Below are 16,212 nucleotides of genomic sequence, written 5' to 3' on the forward strand. Positions count from 1 at the left end.
CAAACTTGGCGGGAGTCGGAGCCGGCCGCGAAGCGGGAAAAGAGGGGGGGAATTGGGGAAGACAGTGGCTCAGAATTATAAATTAATCTTTCCTCTCGTTATCAGAAACCTTCAAAGGTCCATTATCGACTTCAGAAAATGGCGTCGAAACCTATCAAACAGGCTCAGGCAGTGACTGTCAGTCTGCAAGAGCTGATTGACGGTCCGTCTACCTACACACCACAATTTTATACATCTATGAATACTGCGGGGTACAACGCTAAAATAAGAGCCTTCCAGGCACCGTTTCCTTCGACACTCTCACCGAAGCCTTCGGCCCCTCCTCGCTAGGGATCATCGTTGTCAAAGGTCTCGACCCGAAATTCCAGCATCTTCGTGCGCAAGTTCTCTCCAACGCGTCGTATCTTGCTGCGCTCGAAAACGATGAGCTCGGTACTCAACACTCCACTCCGCCTCCTTCATCAACCCCGCTAAATTCTTGATACGCAGAATCCCTCACCTCCCCCTCGGCTAAATACCTGATCGGCTGGTCCTGCGGCAAAGAAACCCTGAGATCAGGGCACTTCGACACACTCAAGGGTTCCTACTACGTGAATTGCGCGTTCTACAAGGACCCGTCTTTGCAGGGCGCGCCGTCTGACGAACACCCCGATCTCCCCGAGTACACGGCGCCGAACATCTGGCCTAACTCTCAGAAGTTGCCGAACTTCCGCAGCGGACTTGAGGAACTGTGCAGGTTGATCATAGATACGGCGGTGCTGGTGGCTAGGGCTTGTGATCGGTATGCGGAGGGGAACATTGAGGGGTATAAAGCGGGTTATTTGGAGAAGGTTGTTAGGGGCAGTTTGACGACGAAGGCGCGGTTGCTGCATTACTTTCCCGCGCCGGATGGTGCTCATGCTGAAGAGGCTCGGAAAGATGAAGATAATGAGGAGGATGACGACTGGTGTGCAACGCACCTCGATCACGGGTGTCTGACGGGTCTTACGTCTGCGATGTTCGTCGACGAAGATGCGCACCCGCCTGCCTCTTCTTCTGCTACCTCGCACCTCCCTGAACTACCTGCGTCTCCGGACCCGAAAGCCGGACTGTACATTCAGTCGCGCACGGGGGAGGTGGTCAAGGTGAATATCCCCAAGGATTGCCTGGCGTTTCAGACGGGGGAGGCACTACAGCTGATCACGAAGGGCAAATTCCGCGCCGTGCCGCACTTTGTGAAGGGGGCAAAGGTGCCCAAGGGACAGGGGAAGATTGCGCGGAATACGCTGGCTGTCTTTACGCAGCCGAATCTGGGAGAGGAGGTGGAGGAAGGGAAGACGTTTGCGGACTTTGCGAGGGAGGTTGTTGAGAGAACTTATTGATCTCTCTGCCGAGGAAAGCGCATAGTTGGAAGGGTACTGTATATAGTGATGTCTAATTCCAATTTCGAAGTCAATAGCTTCAATGCAAAAATACAACCTAATAACTGCCCAGGACTAGAACAATGCATTTCCTCCTGTGAAATATGCTATGCGTTCTATATACGAGTTGCCATCATAAATATCTTTGCTACAAGCTTTACTCGTCAAAGTTGCTCCCCATACTATGCTTCGAAGGCTACGAACTTGACTCAGCGTCCCTTTTTGAACTCTTTCCAAGTGTCTGGGACATAGTTGCCGTATCCTGTCTCTTCAATGCCACCTCTGAGCCGGCTGATGCGCGTAGTACAATCCCCCTCTGACGCACTATCTTCGATCTCCGCTTTCACATTCACTTTCGGGCGGCCTGGGAACCTGTTGGGCGACTCGGATTCTTCCGAAGATTCCTCTTCCGAGCTTACAGGGTTACTTGTGTCTACAGCCCCGAGGCTGGCACTAACAAGCTTGCTGGTCTTGCCTATCTCCTCGAGGCCAGCGCTGTCCGTTTTCATCGACGGTCGACCACATTCAGCTGATTGTTTCGCATCCCGGAAATCAGCCTGGCTGGCGGTGCCATCGACGATCCTGAGGTTGGCCCTCCACATCTTCACGTCCCTTGTTTCGCTATAGTGGCCGACATCTTCGCCATTTAGTGACTCAATACCAAGTGTTTGAGTGCGGAAGTCGCCCCAGAACCAGGTTTTGCCCTCAGGGATACGCTCATCGACATTTCTGGAGTATTCTCTCGCGCGCAGGACGCCTGGCAAGTCGTACCCGAGCGAGAGAGAGTTGAATAGCAGCTTCATGGCATCTGGCTCGTAACAGCGGCCGAGTATCATATCGTGAGATATGTTAACAGTTGCCCCAGAGTGCAACTCATACCAATCTCCATACCCGCCCATTCCGACGGTGTTAAACACGTCCATTACCTCCTGTAGTGTGAGAGGTGAAAGAGGCCGAGCTGGTGGTCCGTTCGACAATTGGGCTCGTTCCAAGTTAGTTGTGTAGAGCCTTCCTGAAATGCGGACCTGGTATTTTTCGGCAAGCTGCTTAGACTTTGGGTCTTCGTCGCACTCAATCAGTTCCAGTCTAATCTCATTGATCACCATTACGTCCACAACTGGTGGTTTCTGAAGGTTGCCTTTTTCTCTGTAGCCTTTTGGTTTCAGACGAACCGCATCCCCAACAACAAGGAGTTCCGCCCCTATGAAGATGCCCCGACAATAAATCGACGCATTAGGCCACGTGCCTCTGAAACGGTATTTATCGAGCAAACTGAATGATGACATGATAGTCATAGCGTGCTCAATTGAGGGGTGCAGCTTCTCGCGCGGAGTGCCCTGCAAAAAGACTTCAAAAGCGTTGTAAGGCTTAATGCATTTCAGAGCGACATAGCTATAATGTAATGAGTAACTTTTGTCGGTGCCATTGGGGTCAGGAAGAGTTTCAACGCGAAAGCCGGAATAGTTTAAATCCCACTTTTTTTCAGTTCTTTCCACAAGATCCTGAAGAACTGTTTCTTCCGTAGGAAGCTGACCAACAACCCCAGCACGCCACTGAGGTTTCTTCACGTATTTCTTCTTTATCGGAGAATATATCTCTATGCTTTGGTTCACGGGGTTCCACACCAAGTCCCCGTCAAAGTCAGGAGTCCATAATACGAGCTCTCCAAGACGGGGTAGATATGAGGGGCGCACGTCGAGTGTTTCCAAGTACTCGTCCATTGCAGCTCTCTCAGCCCTCCAGTCCATGCTCGCCGGTTCCGAGATCTTATAGTCCGCTTCCCCTTGTTGCTTCAGCTTGGTGATGGCTAACTTGAACACATCCGGAGTGCCTTCACTGTCAACTACAATAAAACCTGGCTTTCCTGGCGGCCTCCCGGGTCTACCAGTTCCTGGAGGTCGTCCGGAACCTTTAAGGCGCGGCCTACCACGAGGCCTGCCACTACCTGGGGGCCTTCCTGGAGGTCTTCCAGATGGTGTTGCATTTGGCGTCCCAGGCGGTTTCCCAGCGGATCTTCCGGCAAGTCTTCCGGGAGGCCTACCGCGTCGAGCAGTTCCCGTAGCGACGTCTGAAGTCATTAGAATTCAAACATGGTACATTCTTTGAGACTCAAACCTTTCTGTCTTTTTTCTAGCTTGGCGCATAGTTCACAAGGGCATTTTGTAGTGCCCCCTGTCATTAGGTAGTAGAAATGTGGGAAGAAAGTTATTGTGGAAGAAAAGTACTGGCCAACTGGATGACCATAAAGGAATCTGTCACGCTGTGACCCGGGTTAGCTCACCAATACACTCAAGTTTCTGACCAACTCACTGTACTTGGATCCGATTTGCGTGGCCGATCGAAAACCGCATAGCCGTCTGGCAATTCATCAATGAAGGCAGTCACACCTGGAGCTGTCAGCATCAATGGTCCATATCAAGGCTCTCTAGAGACTGCAATAGCAGTATCGCAACTTTTTCAAGGTAGTTGTGGAAAATACAACATATTCCCAACCCGGAAATTGGAGAGTTGCATGGGCAAAGGGAGTGGTAACATTTAGGGATACTCCTAGAATCAGAGAAGATATCCCATACTTACCTGATGCATAAGCACCGGTTTCCTTCAGCCACAGCTCTGCGAGTTTCTGCCTGTAGTAGCTATCATCGGGTCTTCCGTACCTCTCTTCAGTAGGCCACGTCGACGAATCACCATCACTGAAAGAATGATTGATTGGAATTACCACAACGTGCCCATCATCGTCTCCCGAGTCTTGCTGCATGATATTGAGTTTTGATGTTTGTTGGATATTTAATTCGTGTTCGAGGGGTGCCAGATCTGTGGATTTACAAGATGGAAACCCATGAAAATCCCTACTCTCAAATCCTTTCTATCATTATTAGGAGAAAACAGGATAAAAAGAGCATTATTGTGAAAAAAATGTGGTGAGGTCTTTTGCCATTGTATTAGGGAAAATGAATCGAGAAGTGAAGCCTTGTCACAGACGAAGAACCCAGTCACGTGTCTCAATAGCAGTGATACGGAGAGGGCAAACGTGACATGCAACAAGGATAGATGGGACAAGAACTGCTTGTATAAGATATGCTAAATCTCATGGCATATAATTCATATAAGAGTTCCATTCAGCTATACGTTCTAGTTACCAGCTACTTCAACCTCATCCTTTGCTGCTTTGAGATCCTCTTCATATGGAGACGGCGCAAGCTCTCCATGATCGACCCAGACCTTTTGGAGCTCGTCTTCAATCTCCTGTCGTCGTCTCTTCCATTCGTCAACTTTGTTGAGACGCATGCGAATCTCCTGAAGTTCCTTCTCTACACCGAGTTTCTCCTTGGCAGTTCCGATCCTTTCAAATTGCCATTGCTCCCCCTCGGAGCCCACACCAATAGTAAGATTGAAGGTGTGATACTTTTTCAGCGAGGCGCGCGTAGAGATGGTAATAAGTGTAATCCCTCGTTCTTTAGCTTGTTCGTATAGTAGTCCTTCCACGTCGGAGGAGACGGCAGAGGTTCCTTCGTCGAGGAAGGCATAGCGAGGTTCATGGTAGAAAAGCCGCGCCATGGCCATTCGCTGCTTTTCGCCACCGCTCAGAACATCCTTCCACTCTTTGCGAGAGTCCCACCCGCCTTCGCGAGAAGGGAGGTAGCCAAGGTGGGCATCATCGAGGATTTTCTGAAGGGCTGATTCTGAGACACCTGCATCTCGCATGTCGATTTCAGTGTGAGGATATATTACCTGGTCTCGAAGGGTTCCGACACTCAGGTATGGTCGCTGGGGGAGGAACATGATCCCGTCAAGCCCGAACCCTCTCGGACGGCTGACAAGACCACGGTAAACGGGCCATAGACCAGCCACAATACGCGCGATGGCAGACTTGCCAACTCCATTAGGACCGGAAATGAGGAGGTGATCGCCCGAATGTACAACGAACGAGAGCGACTGGAGAAGTTCGTCTCCACCTCGGGGATAAAGAGACGGCGCAATGACAGGAACCTGTTCAAGGCGTACCCCATCAAACCCATTGTGAATCGTTCCTTGGACATCCTCTAGCGAATATAACTCTGAACCAGCGTCATGCGGTGGGTAATAGGCATTTGCATGGACCCTGTGAAGGGCGGATACGAGACTATACACCCGTGAGGTGTAGCCAGCCAGTTCAGAAATGTCTTTGATGCTGTACATCATCCGACCCCCGGCGTCAGCCAGAGACAACATCAATCGCTTGTTTGTGATGAACTCCTTCATACGACCACGTTCCCGCCCGCTAGCTTCAGATGTGTCTGCCAGCTCCATGGCGCCGCCTAGACCGCCCCATGCAGGAAGGAAAACCGGTAAAGAGGTAATCAAATACCCAAATGCGGACCAGGAGTATTTGAGAATCACATCTTCAAGCATGTTATAGCGGATCTTTAAACTGTAAATCCCTTCCATCCATCGCTGAAGGTCCTTAAAGCTTCTGGCAAGGAACACACGCTCGATATCGGCGCCGCCATAGAACGATATTTCCTCCGCATTTGCGAGCAATCTCGAATGCAAGCCCCTAAAATCCCCTTCTTTCTTGCCCTCCACAGCTTTCAATTTTCCAAATGGTGGCGAAAGCTTCCGCAGGACAACAGCAGTGCTAAAGTATCCAGTGAGAATCCCACTAAGGGCTAATGGCCCCAACGAGCGGTAGAGTTGGTAGTTGAAAACGAAAAGATCCACTAAAGGTTTCCCCATAGAAGAGTAGAGTGCTGCTGCAGCTGAGCAAAACAAAGTGAGATCCTGAGTGATAAATTGATCAGGGCCTTGGCCGATGCTACCGTCAAGGTTCATCAGCTTATAGTAGTTATTGTCCGCGGTCAGGTAAAGATCGTGAATATATCTCGTGAGGCGAGTTCGAAACGCTATGGACACCTTTGACTGAAGAAACTTGATCATAGCGTTGGTGTATGAGGCGAGCGTGCCTATGCCGCACCATTTGACAATACCCCAGGTAAAGGCCCGCCCTTTCCCCGCGACGAGATCCCTGACAATTTCACCATCAAGCCGTGCGATCAACAGTGACAAATAGGTGCGTAGAAGCAAGAAGACCCCGTGGCTCATCAGGAGCCCTGTCTCTTTGCTATTCCATCGCGGCACCATAATACTCCAGAGACTCAAGAACTGGTGAAGGAAAGCGAGGTTCAAGCCGGGCTTCGTGGTTGGCGGTGGTATTCGGCCTAATGAATCTTCATCGCCCGTCCGAGCGGATGCCGGCGGGTTCAAGAACAGCCTTCGGTGTGCGTCGAAAGTTGTAGGTTTCGTAGGGTATATTTTGACCTTGGAGGTCAAAGAGTCCTTATATGGTACATATATCGTGCGAGAACCATCCTTCCCCCTTATTCCAGAGTTACGCCGCAGTAACCGTTTCCCTCGAGCGCGCTCGTTTGCTCTTTCTCGGAACCAGTTATAGCCTCCATAGCCAGTTCCCACGATCGAAAGGAGAAGGGCAATTATCGCGAGGATTTTAGCAGTCTTTGACGAACGCCTGAATTTGCCTCGGAGCAGATTGGTGTAATAGATATATAGAGTCAGAAGAGGATCTTGCTTCTGTCGAAGCGTTGATTGAGCAGCCATCGCGTCCCCCAATAAAGCATAGGGAGCTCGTCGTCTATTATTCTGCTCCTTCCGACAGGTGACAGTCTATACCAAGCCGTTGGTGGCCATCGAGACGCAGGCATCAGCAAGACGCGACGGATGAGACTGTAAAATGCATGAAAAGTCGTGTGAGTCGGTGCTGACGGACGACGATTTAGAAGTTGGTAGACGTCGAGCCGGCAGATCACATTACGCTGAAGATGACGAGGGTCGAGGAGTTCCTTGCATGTGAACGACCTCGGGCCCCGAACGTGGAGACTATGGAGAGCACTTGGCGGAGCGCCCACCCCTCACGTGCATTCTACCCCAGATGAACATAAAATATTGAAGACATAATTGGGCTCTGTAAATATTTGCTCAAAAGAAAGCATTAGTTCGTGATTGGAGTTCCCCTGCCTGCCCGTAGTACGTTTGGTCTGTCCTATACTCATGGTAGGACGGTGAGTACAGCGACCTGAGGTTCCAGTCAGGAAAATAGTTTGGAGTACAGTAAGCCTATCAGTTGCACAGGCAAACGGGTTCTGCATATGGAGTAGATGCATATGGTGGCCTTTTAAACAGGGATCTGTCCGGGCTTATATCAGCTGGGGCAAAGACAGCCGCTTTTCCTAAAGTCTGGAGTCGCTTCGTAAGCCTTCAGTCTACCGTCAGTTCAGAGTGAGTGCAACAACAAACATCAGAACTAGAAAGAAGCAAATTCCTGGTCTCTCGTCCTTCGTCCAATCAGAATCTCCCAGTGGGATTCCGTTCCTCAAAAGCGGATCTGCTCTTGTAAATCACATCTCCCTGGTCGCTGGCGGCTATCTGGCTGATGTGATTTGGCCGACCCCAGCTTTCCGCAGCCACGACTCGACTCTTCTGCATCACTTCGCTCAGCCCTGCATTGCTAGTAGTCCAGACCGGAGCTTCCAAGTCATTTGCCCTGTGGTTAATTCCCCTTTCCCGCTACTCCGGATGGATTATGTGATTACCCCTTTCCATCTTGGTGCCCTATGCGACTGTCAGCCTCTCATATCGCCTGGTCGTCGCTTTATAGCAGTGTAGATAGTCAAATACGAGGCCGATCAATCCGGCAAATGTTTTCCCGGTGTTTTCTCCCGGAGTTGTTCGTTCTCCTGTTGTAACCTGTAAGCCTGCAACAGACGGGGATAATAATAATAGCTTCGCCTTGACCTACTTTTTCATTTTCTAAACCAGTCGAATGAGCCTGCACTATTACTATTATTGTTGCTCTCTTACTTCTACCCAATCTCACCGCATCATCTTTCCTCCGCAGATTCACCACTTACACTGCGAGTTTATAGAGCTGCTACAAGGTACGCCCGACACCACGTGACGGTCACCCAGACTTCCTCTGGATCTGACCTTCAAAGCCAACCTGCGACAATACTCCAAGGCAACTTGCTTGGCCATATATCTCCTTTTCTCTCATTTTACCACCTAGGTTAACTTGGAGAACTTTGCGACACCTCAACAAGAGCCGGTGCTGAGCATTATTATTGCAGGCGGCGGCGGTGGTGGTGGTCTGTGGCCAAGAGCTGGTTCAGCCTTAGGTAACCCAACTCACCCACGGACGGCTTGCTTGCCTCCTCCCATCCATCCTCATTCAGGACCGCTGAATCCAGGAGGCGTCCCTTCACGCACCCTCTTCGCCGCCCTTCCCCTGGCGGATCCCTGGTGGCATTTTGAGTGTGTGCTTCCCGTTCTTTGACTCAAAACTCAAACGCCTGAGTGACTTTCCTATCGATCTCTCGTCGTGTGTCGGTATCTTTCCCTCTTTGCCCCCAATGTTCGGCAAGAGTCCAGAACGAAGTCCGCCTCCGACGACTTCAAAGAGCACAGAACAGGTGCCAATGCCTACCGCGACAGGCTCTTTGGAGCCAGGTATGTTTCTTGTCCCTCATTTCTAGTATTCATTGATATTTCTCATTCGTCAATTAATTCTAACATCTTTTTCCCCCGTTTAGGTAATGAATCGCCATCTCAAGGCCGATCCGCGACAACAGATAACTCGTCCCTGGCTCCTCGTCCCGACCTTTCTGAGAAAGATCAAGCACCGTCTGTACCTGTCCAAACCTCCGAAGCCGCACCCACCGCCGTTACTACTGATGCTCCAAAAAAACACCATCGCCTTTTACCCCTACCATCGCGGACATCCCTAAAAGCGGATAGGTCATCAACGTCTGATAGGACTCAAGACGGACCACATGACGGATCTGAGAACACACTTCGTGGCTCGCGGAGGAGCCTTCTGAGGGGCCGAAGGGATAGAAGCAGAGGAAGCAGCATGCGGTCCAAAGAGCAAAATCCGGACGAGCCTAGTCTGGAGGAAAACAAGACTGCTAGCCCTGATGTGCACGATCAAACAAGATCGGACAAGGCTTCCAAACCCTCGCGCAAACTCTTCGCCTTTCTGAGCTGCTGTTCGTCATCTGATGTCGACCCTGAGGACGGTTCTATTCCTCCGAAGAAGACCCCCACACGGTTATCCGTTGTTCAGACTCAGCCAACGCCGGAGAAAGCAGATGTCAATGCGGCCGACTCGAGTACGGCAGAGTCCAAGACGCCGAGTTATTTCAAGGACGAGAAGCCCAACTTGAGAGTAATTTCCGACAAACAATCATCACATGAAGAGGGTGCTGCGGAACAAAGCTCGCAATTTGATGGAACAAAAACGACGCCGGTTATACCTGAGTCTGTTCAAAATCAATCTTCATCAAGCGCGGACAATGAAATCCGAGTGCCGGACACACAATTGTCGATCCAGCCGGCGATTGTCGCCGCTGAGCCCACGACGATCGAGGAATCAGAGGAAAATACAAATGCGGATGAGAATGCGGCGGAAGGCCAGGAGACGGAGAACTTTGAGGCGTCCGCTCAACCTGCTGTGACAGAGGTTGAACAGAAGCAACTTCCACGAGACGACGAGGCCGTCAGATTACCTCCTCCCCCGCCGTTAGGCAAACAGCCAGAAACTTCCGTGCAGGAGAGAGCGCAGCAATGGTTACTGCCCCCGGCTTTACCACATCTACGAGATCGCAAGTGCTTGGTTCTGGATCTCGACGAGACATTGGTGCATAGTAGCTTTAAGGTTAGAATTCTTCTGTTTCTTTCTCAAGTTCTCAGCTGACAGTGTGATTTGAAGGTTCTTGAACGTGCTGATTTCACCATTCCTGTGGAGATTGAAGGCCAGTACCATAACATTTACGTGATTAAACGGCCAGGAGTCGATCAATTCATGAAGCGAGTTGGAGAACTGTATGAGGTGGTTGTGTTCACAGCATCTGTTTCAAAAGTAAGTCATTGCTGCACCGCAGATCAGAGTGATATTAATCCGCTTAGTATGGCGATCCTCTGCTGGACCAATTGGACATTCATGGTGTCGTCCACCACAGGCTGTTCCGGGATAGTTGCTACAACCACCAAGGGAACTACGTCAAGGTCAGCACAAACGGCACGCACACATTCAAGAATAACTATTGACTGTATATTAGGATCTCTCCCAGGTTGGCCGTGACCTCCGGGACACTATTATCATTGATAACTCCCCAACGTCCTATATATTTCACCCTCAACATGCGATACCCATCAGCAGCTGGTTCTCTGACGCCCACGATAACGAGCTTCTTGACCTTATTCCTGTTCTCGAAGACCTTGCCGGTACCCAGGTGAGAGACGTTAGCCTGGTTCTCGACATCACACTATGACAATTGTAACTTCATTGCGCGCGACATACCTCGAACGGCTGGACTCTCCTCTTGTTTGCTTCCTATGTCCGGCTACTGCTTTACTTTGACAAGCTGCACGGGGCTGAAGACATTCCTCCACCTTCTTATCCCTGCCTAGATGCATTGGGAGTTTCAGCACTTTGGCTTTCGAATCTGTCAAGGCGAGTGGAAGCGCTGCCTGATTATATATGCTGGCGTGCTCTTTCTATTTTTCCCCCCAACAGCCGGTTGTTTCCTGTACACGCTCCTAGCGAGCTGATACCTTACCCGTTGTTTCTTTATGTATCTGTCCCCAAAGAAAGTTACCCCTTTTTGCGTTGCATTTTCGCAGGCGTCTGTCTTGGCTATCAGCTGAATTTTTGCTGATCTTATGTATACGCTGTTCGATTTACATTCCCTTGTGCTTGGCTTTTTTTTTTCCCCTTATAACAGTCTTTTGCCCCATTTTGTCTAACCCACGCCCCAAGAGGGCTCGACTTGATCATCTCATCGAATTCCTTACTACCTCTGTATCTGTGATCCCTCACTCTCCCGCAACCGACCGTTGTCATCTTATTGGCCATGATCTTTATTTCCCCTTGATTTTGATTTTGGAGGCTTCACAAGCGACTCGCATCTGCATCCATGTCTCCCATACCCGTGTCACAGTTTTTGATACTTTTCCATGGTATCCCATCAACACAGACTTCTCGATCATGGTGGCTTGCATGTATATGTACCACAGCAGGGCGTGCTGTACATAAGAAGCGTTCATCGTTTACAATACAGCTTTATATCTCTTATTAGTGTAGATAGGCCTGCATTATTTGTTACTGCAAAACAGTAAGCAGTGGTCGACTATTTGAGGCCGAGCATGATGCGCGCATGATTCGACGAGCCTCGTCCCGCCTTCCAGGTAGTTCCGACAGGAGCTCTTCCCTTCCCTGTCACCTCCCCGAACCTTGTCAAAATACTCGTCTTGGTCTATTTTTCAAAGTGAATTTCTTGTCTAAGAAGTGAAACTTCAGTGAATGACCTGCCGTTAGATTCGTGCTCTAGCAGTTACTCCCCTTCCAACCATCCCACCGCCCGCCCCTCCCCCGCCGAATCCTACCATCATGAAAGACAGCAAAGGCTGGGATGGGAAGCTACGCGTTGAACCCAAAGCGACAATAACAAACCCAGAGGCCCTAGAGGACCCGGATTACTCAGATTCGGATGCGCCTCCTGTCGAGGAGATTGAGGCGGACGAAGGTGAGCTATTATTTGGATTACGTCGCATTCTAGCGCGGAGAAAGAAAACCTCAAAACTAACATGCTCATTTACATCAGATTTATTAGAGGATGAGGATAAGGACGTCGAAGTATGCTGCGCTCTCCAAAGCAATAACAATAAACTTCAAAAGCTGATGGGCCCCTAGGACATCGACCTGGTACATTGTCGAATACACTCTATCCCGGCTTTGCGGTTGGAGCGATTCACGAAGCTTCAGGTGCGGCCTACAACATACCTTACTTGAGCGATATACGTTACTGATTATTCGTTGGGGATTAGCGATTATGCCTGCGTCAAAATCAAATATCACGGATCGAATTACCCCCTAGCCTCGGCGAAACACTACAAGAGTTGGATCTTTACGACAATCTCATATCGCACCTTAAAGGGCTTGATGATTTCCATAACCTAACTAGCTTGGATTTGAGCTTCAATAAGCTCAAGCACATCAAGAATATCTCGCACCTAGTCAAGCTGAAGGACCTCTACTTTGTGCAGAATAAGATCTCGAAGATTGAAGGGCTTGAGGGGTTGACGGAAATAAAGAACTTGGAATTAGGGGCTAATAGGATTCGAGTGAGCTACCTTAGTACGTTCATGATATCGGCTTTTTAACATCACTATAGGAAATCGAGAACCTTGAGACATTGAGCGCCCTAGAGGAGCTTTGGCTTGGGAAGAACAAAATCACGGAAATGAAGAACCTCGACGCTCTAACGAACCTTCGCATCCTTTCTATCCAATCAAATAGACTCACCAGCCTAAAAGGCCTCTCATCGCTCAAGAACCTGGAAGAATTATACGTGTCGCATAACGCTATTACGGATCTTGCGGGCTTAGATTCGAACACTGCCCTTCGCGTGCTAGACTTCTCGAACAACCAAGTTTCAAAACTGGAGCACTTGTCCCATTTGAAAGAACTGGAAGAGCTCTGGGCATCCAATAACCAGCTCTCGAGCTTTAACGAGGTGGAGCGCGAGCTAAAAGATAAGGAAAACCTAAAAACGGTGTACTTTGAAGGGAATCCGCTGCAGACAAATGGGCCGGTTGTGTACCGGAACAAGGTGCGCTTAGCCATACCGCAAATTATGCAGATTGATGCTAGTAAGTGCTCTACCACTGTTTTGCCGTTATCACTGTCACTGACAAATTGCTAAAATTTAACAGCGTTTGTACGAGTTGCTTGATGAGTGCTGTCAATGATAGGATAGCGTTTGATAATGCCTAATATAGGAAGAGTATCTGTAAAGTGGACGCTCCTTGATTCTGGTGAGGTATAAAATACCACTTGCGTTATTCTATCATGAATATGGGATCTCAACCACAAATCCTCGCTTATCCGTAATCCATGGGGGTGAGAGCTTCTTTCGAGGTGCAAGTGGCACTGTTGGGCCTAGTAAGCCAGGAATAGGTAGAGACGGGCATGTCTAACAGCCTGTTTAGAGTCATAACCCTGTCTCGAGCATGCAGGGCGTTTGCTTCCCAAGGTCGAAATGACGCGCTGCTCCTACAGGCCAGTGAGTCTCATGTTCGATCTTAGCCAGTCCTGAGTTGACTGGCATATAATACCACTCCTCATCCATTATTTTGCTTTTCCTTCTCTTCTCTTTCCGCCTGCATCTCCCTCACCTTCTCAGCTATCATCTTCTCCAACGGCAGGTCTCTTAGAGTCTTTTCCAACTCCTCCTGGCTCTTAGACGCTTCTATGGTCTGTTCCTCTGTAGAGTTCCCTTCCGCTCTTGGACCTTGACCCAACCACCATAATCTCATCAAGGACGCAGCTTTTAATCGGCGTATCGACTCCTGCGTCGACTTCGTCTTCTTCGGGTTTCCAGGCTTCTTACTCGCACTCGGAGTATCAGCCAAACCATGCAGTTTCTCATCCAGCTGCTTAATCAAATCTTTATAAACAGTATGGTCGGTTTCCTGCAGGAACGGGCCGTAGTAGGGGTTTCGAGACATAATCTCTAGGTGATCAACTGGGTCTTGCTTTATCGTGCATTCGATATTACTATGAGCTCCGGCATCGGTATTTACTTCAGCCGTAGCGTTGACGCGTGCAGCATTGGGGTTTGTCGCGTCATTTCTGGCTTGTGGTGATAATGGTGAAAGGTCAACATGGAGAGGGGAGGAATCGAGTGCATTTCGCGCCGCTAGCGGGGTGTCGAACATTGCGTATATTCCGAAGTCCGCGCCATCGCATTTTCCCGCTGTCTGTGTTGACAGATTTTCTCCCTTTTTCTGTATTCGAATGAAATAAGACGCATTAGCTTTCGCATTCGGCATGAATTTCGTTTTTGGCTTGTCCTTCGAACTCTCCCTACGCGCCAAACAAACCAACCATTCAAGAGCTCAGAAGCCTAAAATTCCGGGCTTGGGCTCACCATTAAGTCTTGTAGGTGTTTGTTGCTTGTGCGGAAAAGCGTCGCGTTGCGGAAGTGCACGACTTCGCCGAATTTCTGCAGCGCGGCGAGGATGAGGCGTGATTCAGCAAGGCTGCGGGTTGCTCGATTGGTTGTTATGTGAACGGTGCGCTCTTGGACTTGTTGCAGATTTTTGACAAAAGACATCTTGTTCGTTCTTCATGAATTTAGTTGATGTATAATGTGAAGAAGAATAGTAGCTGGTTGTGGTTCGCAACCTCGGGGATGGTGTCTTGGCGTTCCTGAATATTAAAGGTTGGACTATAAAACTTGTTTGGTTCTATCTTCTGGTCTGTTCAGTATATGTCATAGGGACGTCTACTTGAGTTTTTATGCTAGGTGGTCATGGCTATGGCTTTTAAAAATGAATTGATGTTTTTCTAAACTTGCATTGTATGTGATAGTGAAACCCATTCTATCCTTAGAAGATAGTGATTGGCAGACCATACTATGAATTGTTAGCAAAGAGACCCTCAAGAAAACATCCTTCCAACAGGCACTCACATTAGGAGGGTCATTGAACCGCAGACCCTTATCCAAATCACTAATAGCCTTCAACTCCCCATCTTCAAGATCGAACCCAACGACATCCAGGTTTTGCAGCAGCCTTGCCGGGTTGTTACTCTTCGGGATCACCGCAATTCCCCTCTGTGTCGCCCACCTCAACAGCACCTGCGCGGGAGTCTTCCCGTGCTTCTGTGCAATATCCTTGATGACTGGGTGCTCAAAAAGCGGCGGTGCTCCTTCCGCCTGTTTCACCGACAATTCCAGGAAACTCAAAGGCCCAAACGACGAGTACGCCGTAACAGCAATTCCCTCACGCTGCGCAAATGCCACAAGCCGCTCCTGCGTAAGGTATGGGTGGTGCTCGATCTGCAGTGTCGCAGGCCGGATCCGCGCATACCGGAGTAGATCCAGCAGCAACTGCGCGCTAAAGTTACTGATTCCAATACTCCGCGCAAGACCCTTATCAACAAGACTCTCCATTGCTGTCCACGTCTCCTGGATAGTCGCCTTACCCAATTCGACTTTCCCCTCAGCGTTCTCCCAGCCGGGCGGGTAGCGGACTTCGGGGTCAACGTATTTCAGCGAGACGGGGAAGTGCACGATGTACAGGTCGAAGTAGTCGATTCCCCAGTCGGACAGCTGCTTGCGCGCGATAGGCTCGACGCGCTCGCCATCGTGGAAGCTGTTCCAGAGCTTGGAGACGATGAAGAGATCCGAGCGTTTCACGATGCCCTCTTTGATGGCGCGGGCGACGCCCTGCCCAGCCTCAACTTCGTTGCCGTAGTCTAGCACGCGTTAGCTGTTGTTATTCACTGATTCGGATTGGGCTATTTTAGGGAGGTGTACCGCACGCGCCGTCAAACAGACGGTATCCAGCCTTGATAGCCTCGTAGACTTGGTCTGCGCAAGTATCGTTGTTAACCTTCCATAGGCCGAAGCCTACGAGGGGCATGTCGTAGCCGCTGTTGAGTTTGACGGTGGGAGTGGACATCTTGAACTGCAGGTGTAGATAGTCTTGCTTAGATGGAGAATAAGAGTCAGGAAGAGCTTATGAGAGAACGAGGATACGCCTCGCGAAAGATTGTTTTACCCCTCATGACCCCTCCGTACCGAATGGGTAAAGTGAACACTGAAGAGTATGATTGCGACTCGCGAGGAGGCTAAAGTGACCGGCTGTATGCGCGGTGGGTATGGAGTCGCCGGCTAAATTGGTCGCCGGATAAATTGGCCGTTAGTCAGAATCACCCCTCGCTCAATTCCCACCTGTGAGAGCGAGGAAGAAA

General features: G+C 49.8%; 6 protein-coding genes across 6 annotated transcripts; 3 read left to right on the forward strand and 3 right to left on the reverse strand.

Moving 5' to 3' along the window:
• Nucleotides 1-46: 46 nt before the first annotated feature.
• BDW70DRAFT_131666 (uncharacterized protein) lies at nucleotides 47-1,437 on the forward strand. Its single transcript, XM_073736025.1, has 3 exons — nucleotides 47-202; nucleotides 280-432; nucleotides 490-1,437. Exons 1-3 carry the CDS (start codon nucleotides 139-141, stop codon nucleotides 1,359-1,361), a joined length of 1,089 nt encoding a protein of 362 aa, XP_073598214.1. The 5' UTR covers nucleotides 47-138; the 3' UTR covers nucleotides 1,362-1,437.
• Nucleotides 1,438-1,609: 172 nt separating this feature from the next.
• Nucleotides 1,610-6,995, reverse strand: BDW70DRAFT_166016 (ABC transporter transmembrane region 2-domain-containing protein; the record flags this gene model as incomplete). Its single annotated transcript, XM_073741882.1, has 6 exons — nucleotides 1,610-1,691; nucleotides 1,773-3,211; nucleotides 3,248-3,323; nucleotides 3,703-3,787; nucleotides 3,978-4,214; nucleotides 4,541-6,995. The coding sequence occupies 6 exons, from the start codon at nucleotides 6,993-6,995 to the stop codon at nucleotides 1,610-1,612; spliced, it is 4,374 nt and encodes a 1,457-aa protein (XP_073598215.1).
• A 1,660-nt stretch (nucleotides 6,996-8,655) lies between these two features.
• psrA (putative general stress response phosphoprotein phosphatase Psr1/2) lies at nucleotides 8,656-10,918 on the forward strand. Its single transcript, XM_073734742.1, has 5 exons — nucleotides 8,656-8,900; nucleotides 8,984-10,107; nucleotides 10,162-10,311; nucleotides 10,359-10,457; nucleotides 10,511-10,918. The coding sequence occupies exons 1-5, from the start codon at nucleotides 8,804-8,806 to the stop codon at nucleotides 10,721-10,723; spliced, it is 1,683 nt and encodes a 560-aa protein (XP_073598216.1). The 5' UTR covers nucleotides 8,656-8,803; the 3' UTR covers nucleotides 10,724-10,918.
• A 777-nt stretch (nucleotides 10,919-11,695) lies between these two features.
• On the forward strand, nucleotides 11,696-13,879 carry BDW70DRAFT_131672 (putative protein phosphatase PP1 regulatory subunit Sds22). Its single transcript, XM_073736026.1, has 6 exons — nucleotides 11,696-11,977; nucleotides 12,056-12,087; nucleotides 12,145-12,216; nucleotides 12,279-12,575; nucleotides 12,626-13,103; nucleotides 13,167-13,879. Exons 1-6 carry the CDS (start codon nucleotides 11,842-11,844, stop codon nucleotides 13,184-13,186), a joined length of 1,035 nt encoding a protein of 344 aa, XP_073598217.1. The 5' UTR covers nucleotides 11,696-11,841; the 3' UTR covers nucleotides 13,187-13,879.
• Nucleotides 13,575-14,569, reverse strand: BDW70DRAFT_157841 (uncharacterized protein; the record flags this gene model as incomplete). Its single annotated transcript, XM_073740425.1, has 2 exons — nucleotides 13,575-14,240; nucleotides 14,384-14,569. The coding sequence occupies 2 exons, from the start codon at nucleotides 14,567-14,569 to the stop codon at nucleotides 13,575-13,577; spliced, it is 852 nt and encodes a 283-aa protein (XP_073598218.1).
• A 231-nt stretch (nucleotides 14,570-14,800) lies between these two features.
• On the reverse strand, nucleotides 14,801-16,130 carry BDW70DRAFT_131674 (aldo/keto reductase). The gene is made up of 3 exons (XM_073736027.1): nucleotides 15,776-16,130; nucleotides 14,927-15,714; nucleotides 14,801-14,870 (listed from the first exon to the last, which is right to left on the reverse strand). The coding sequence occupies exons 1-3, from the start codon at nucleotides 15,918-15,920 to the stop codon at nucleotides 14,844-14,846; spliced, it is 960 nt and encodes a 319-aa protein (XP_073598219.1). The 5' UTR covers nucleotides 15,921-16,130; the 3' UTR covers nucleotides 14,801-14,843.
• Between the last annotated feature and the right edge of the window lie 82 nt (nucleotides 16,131-16,212).

The sequence above is a fragment of the Aspergillus foveolatus genome (assembly GCF_047715535.1).
Source record: "Aspergillus foveolatus strain CBS 279.81 unplaced genomic scaffold BDW70scaffold_11, whole genome shotgun sequence".
NCBI classification, from domain to species: Eukaryota; Fungi; Ascomycota; class Eurotiomycetes; order Eurotiales; family Aspergillaceae; genus Aspergillus; species Aspergillus foveolatus.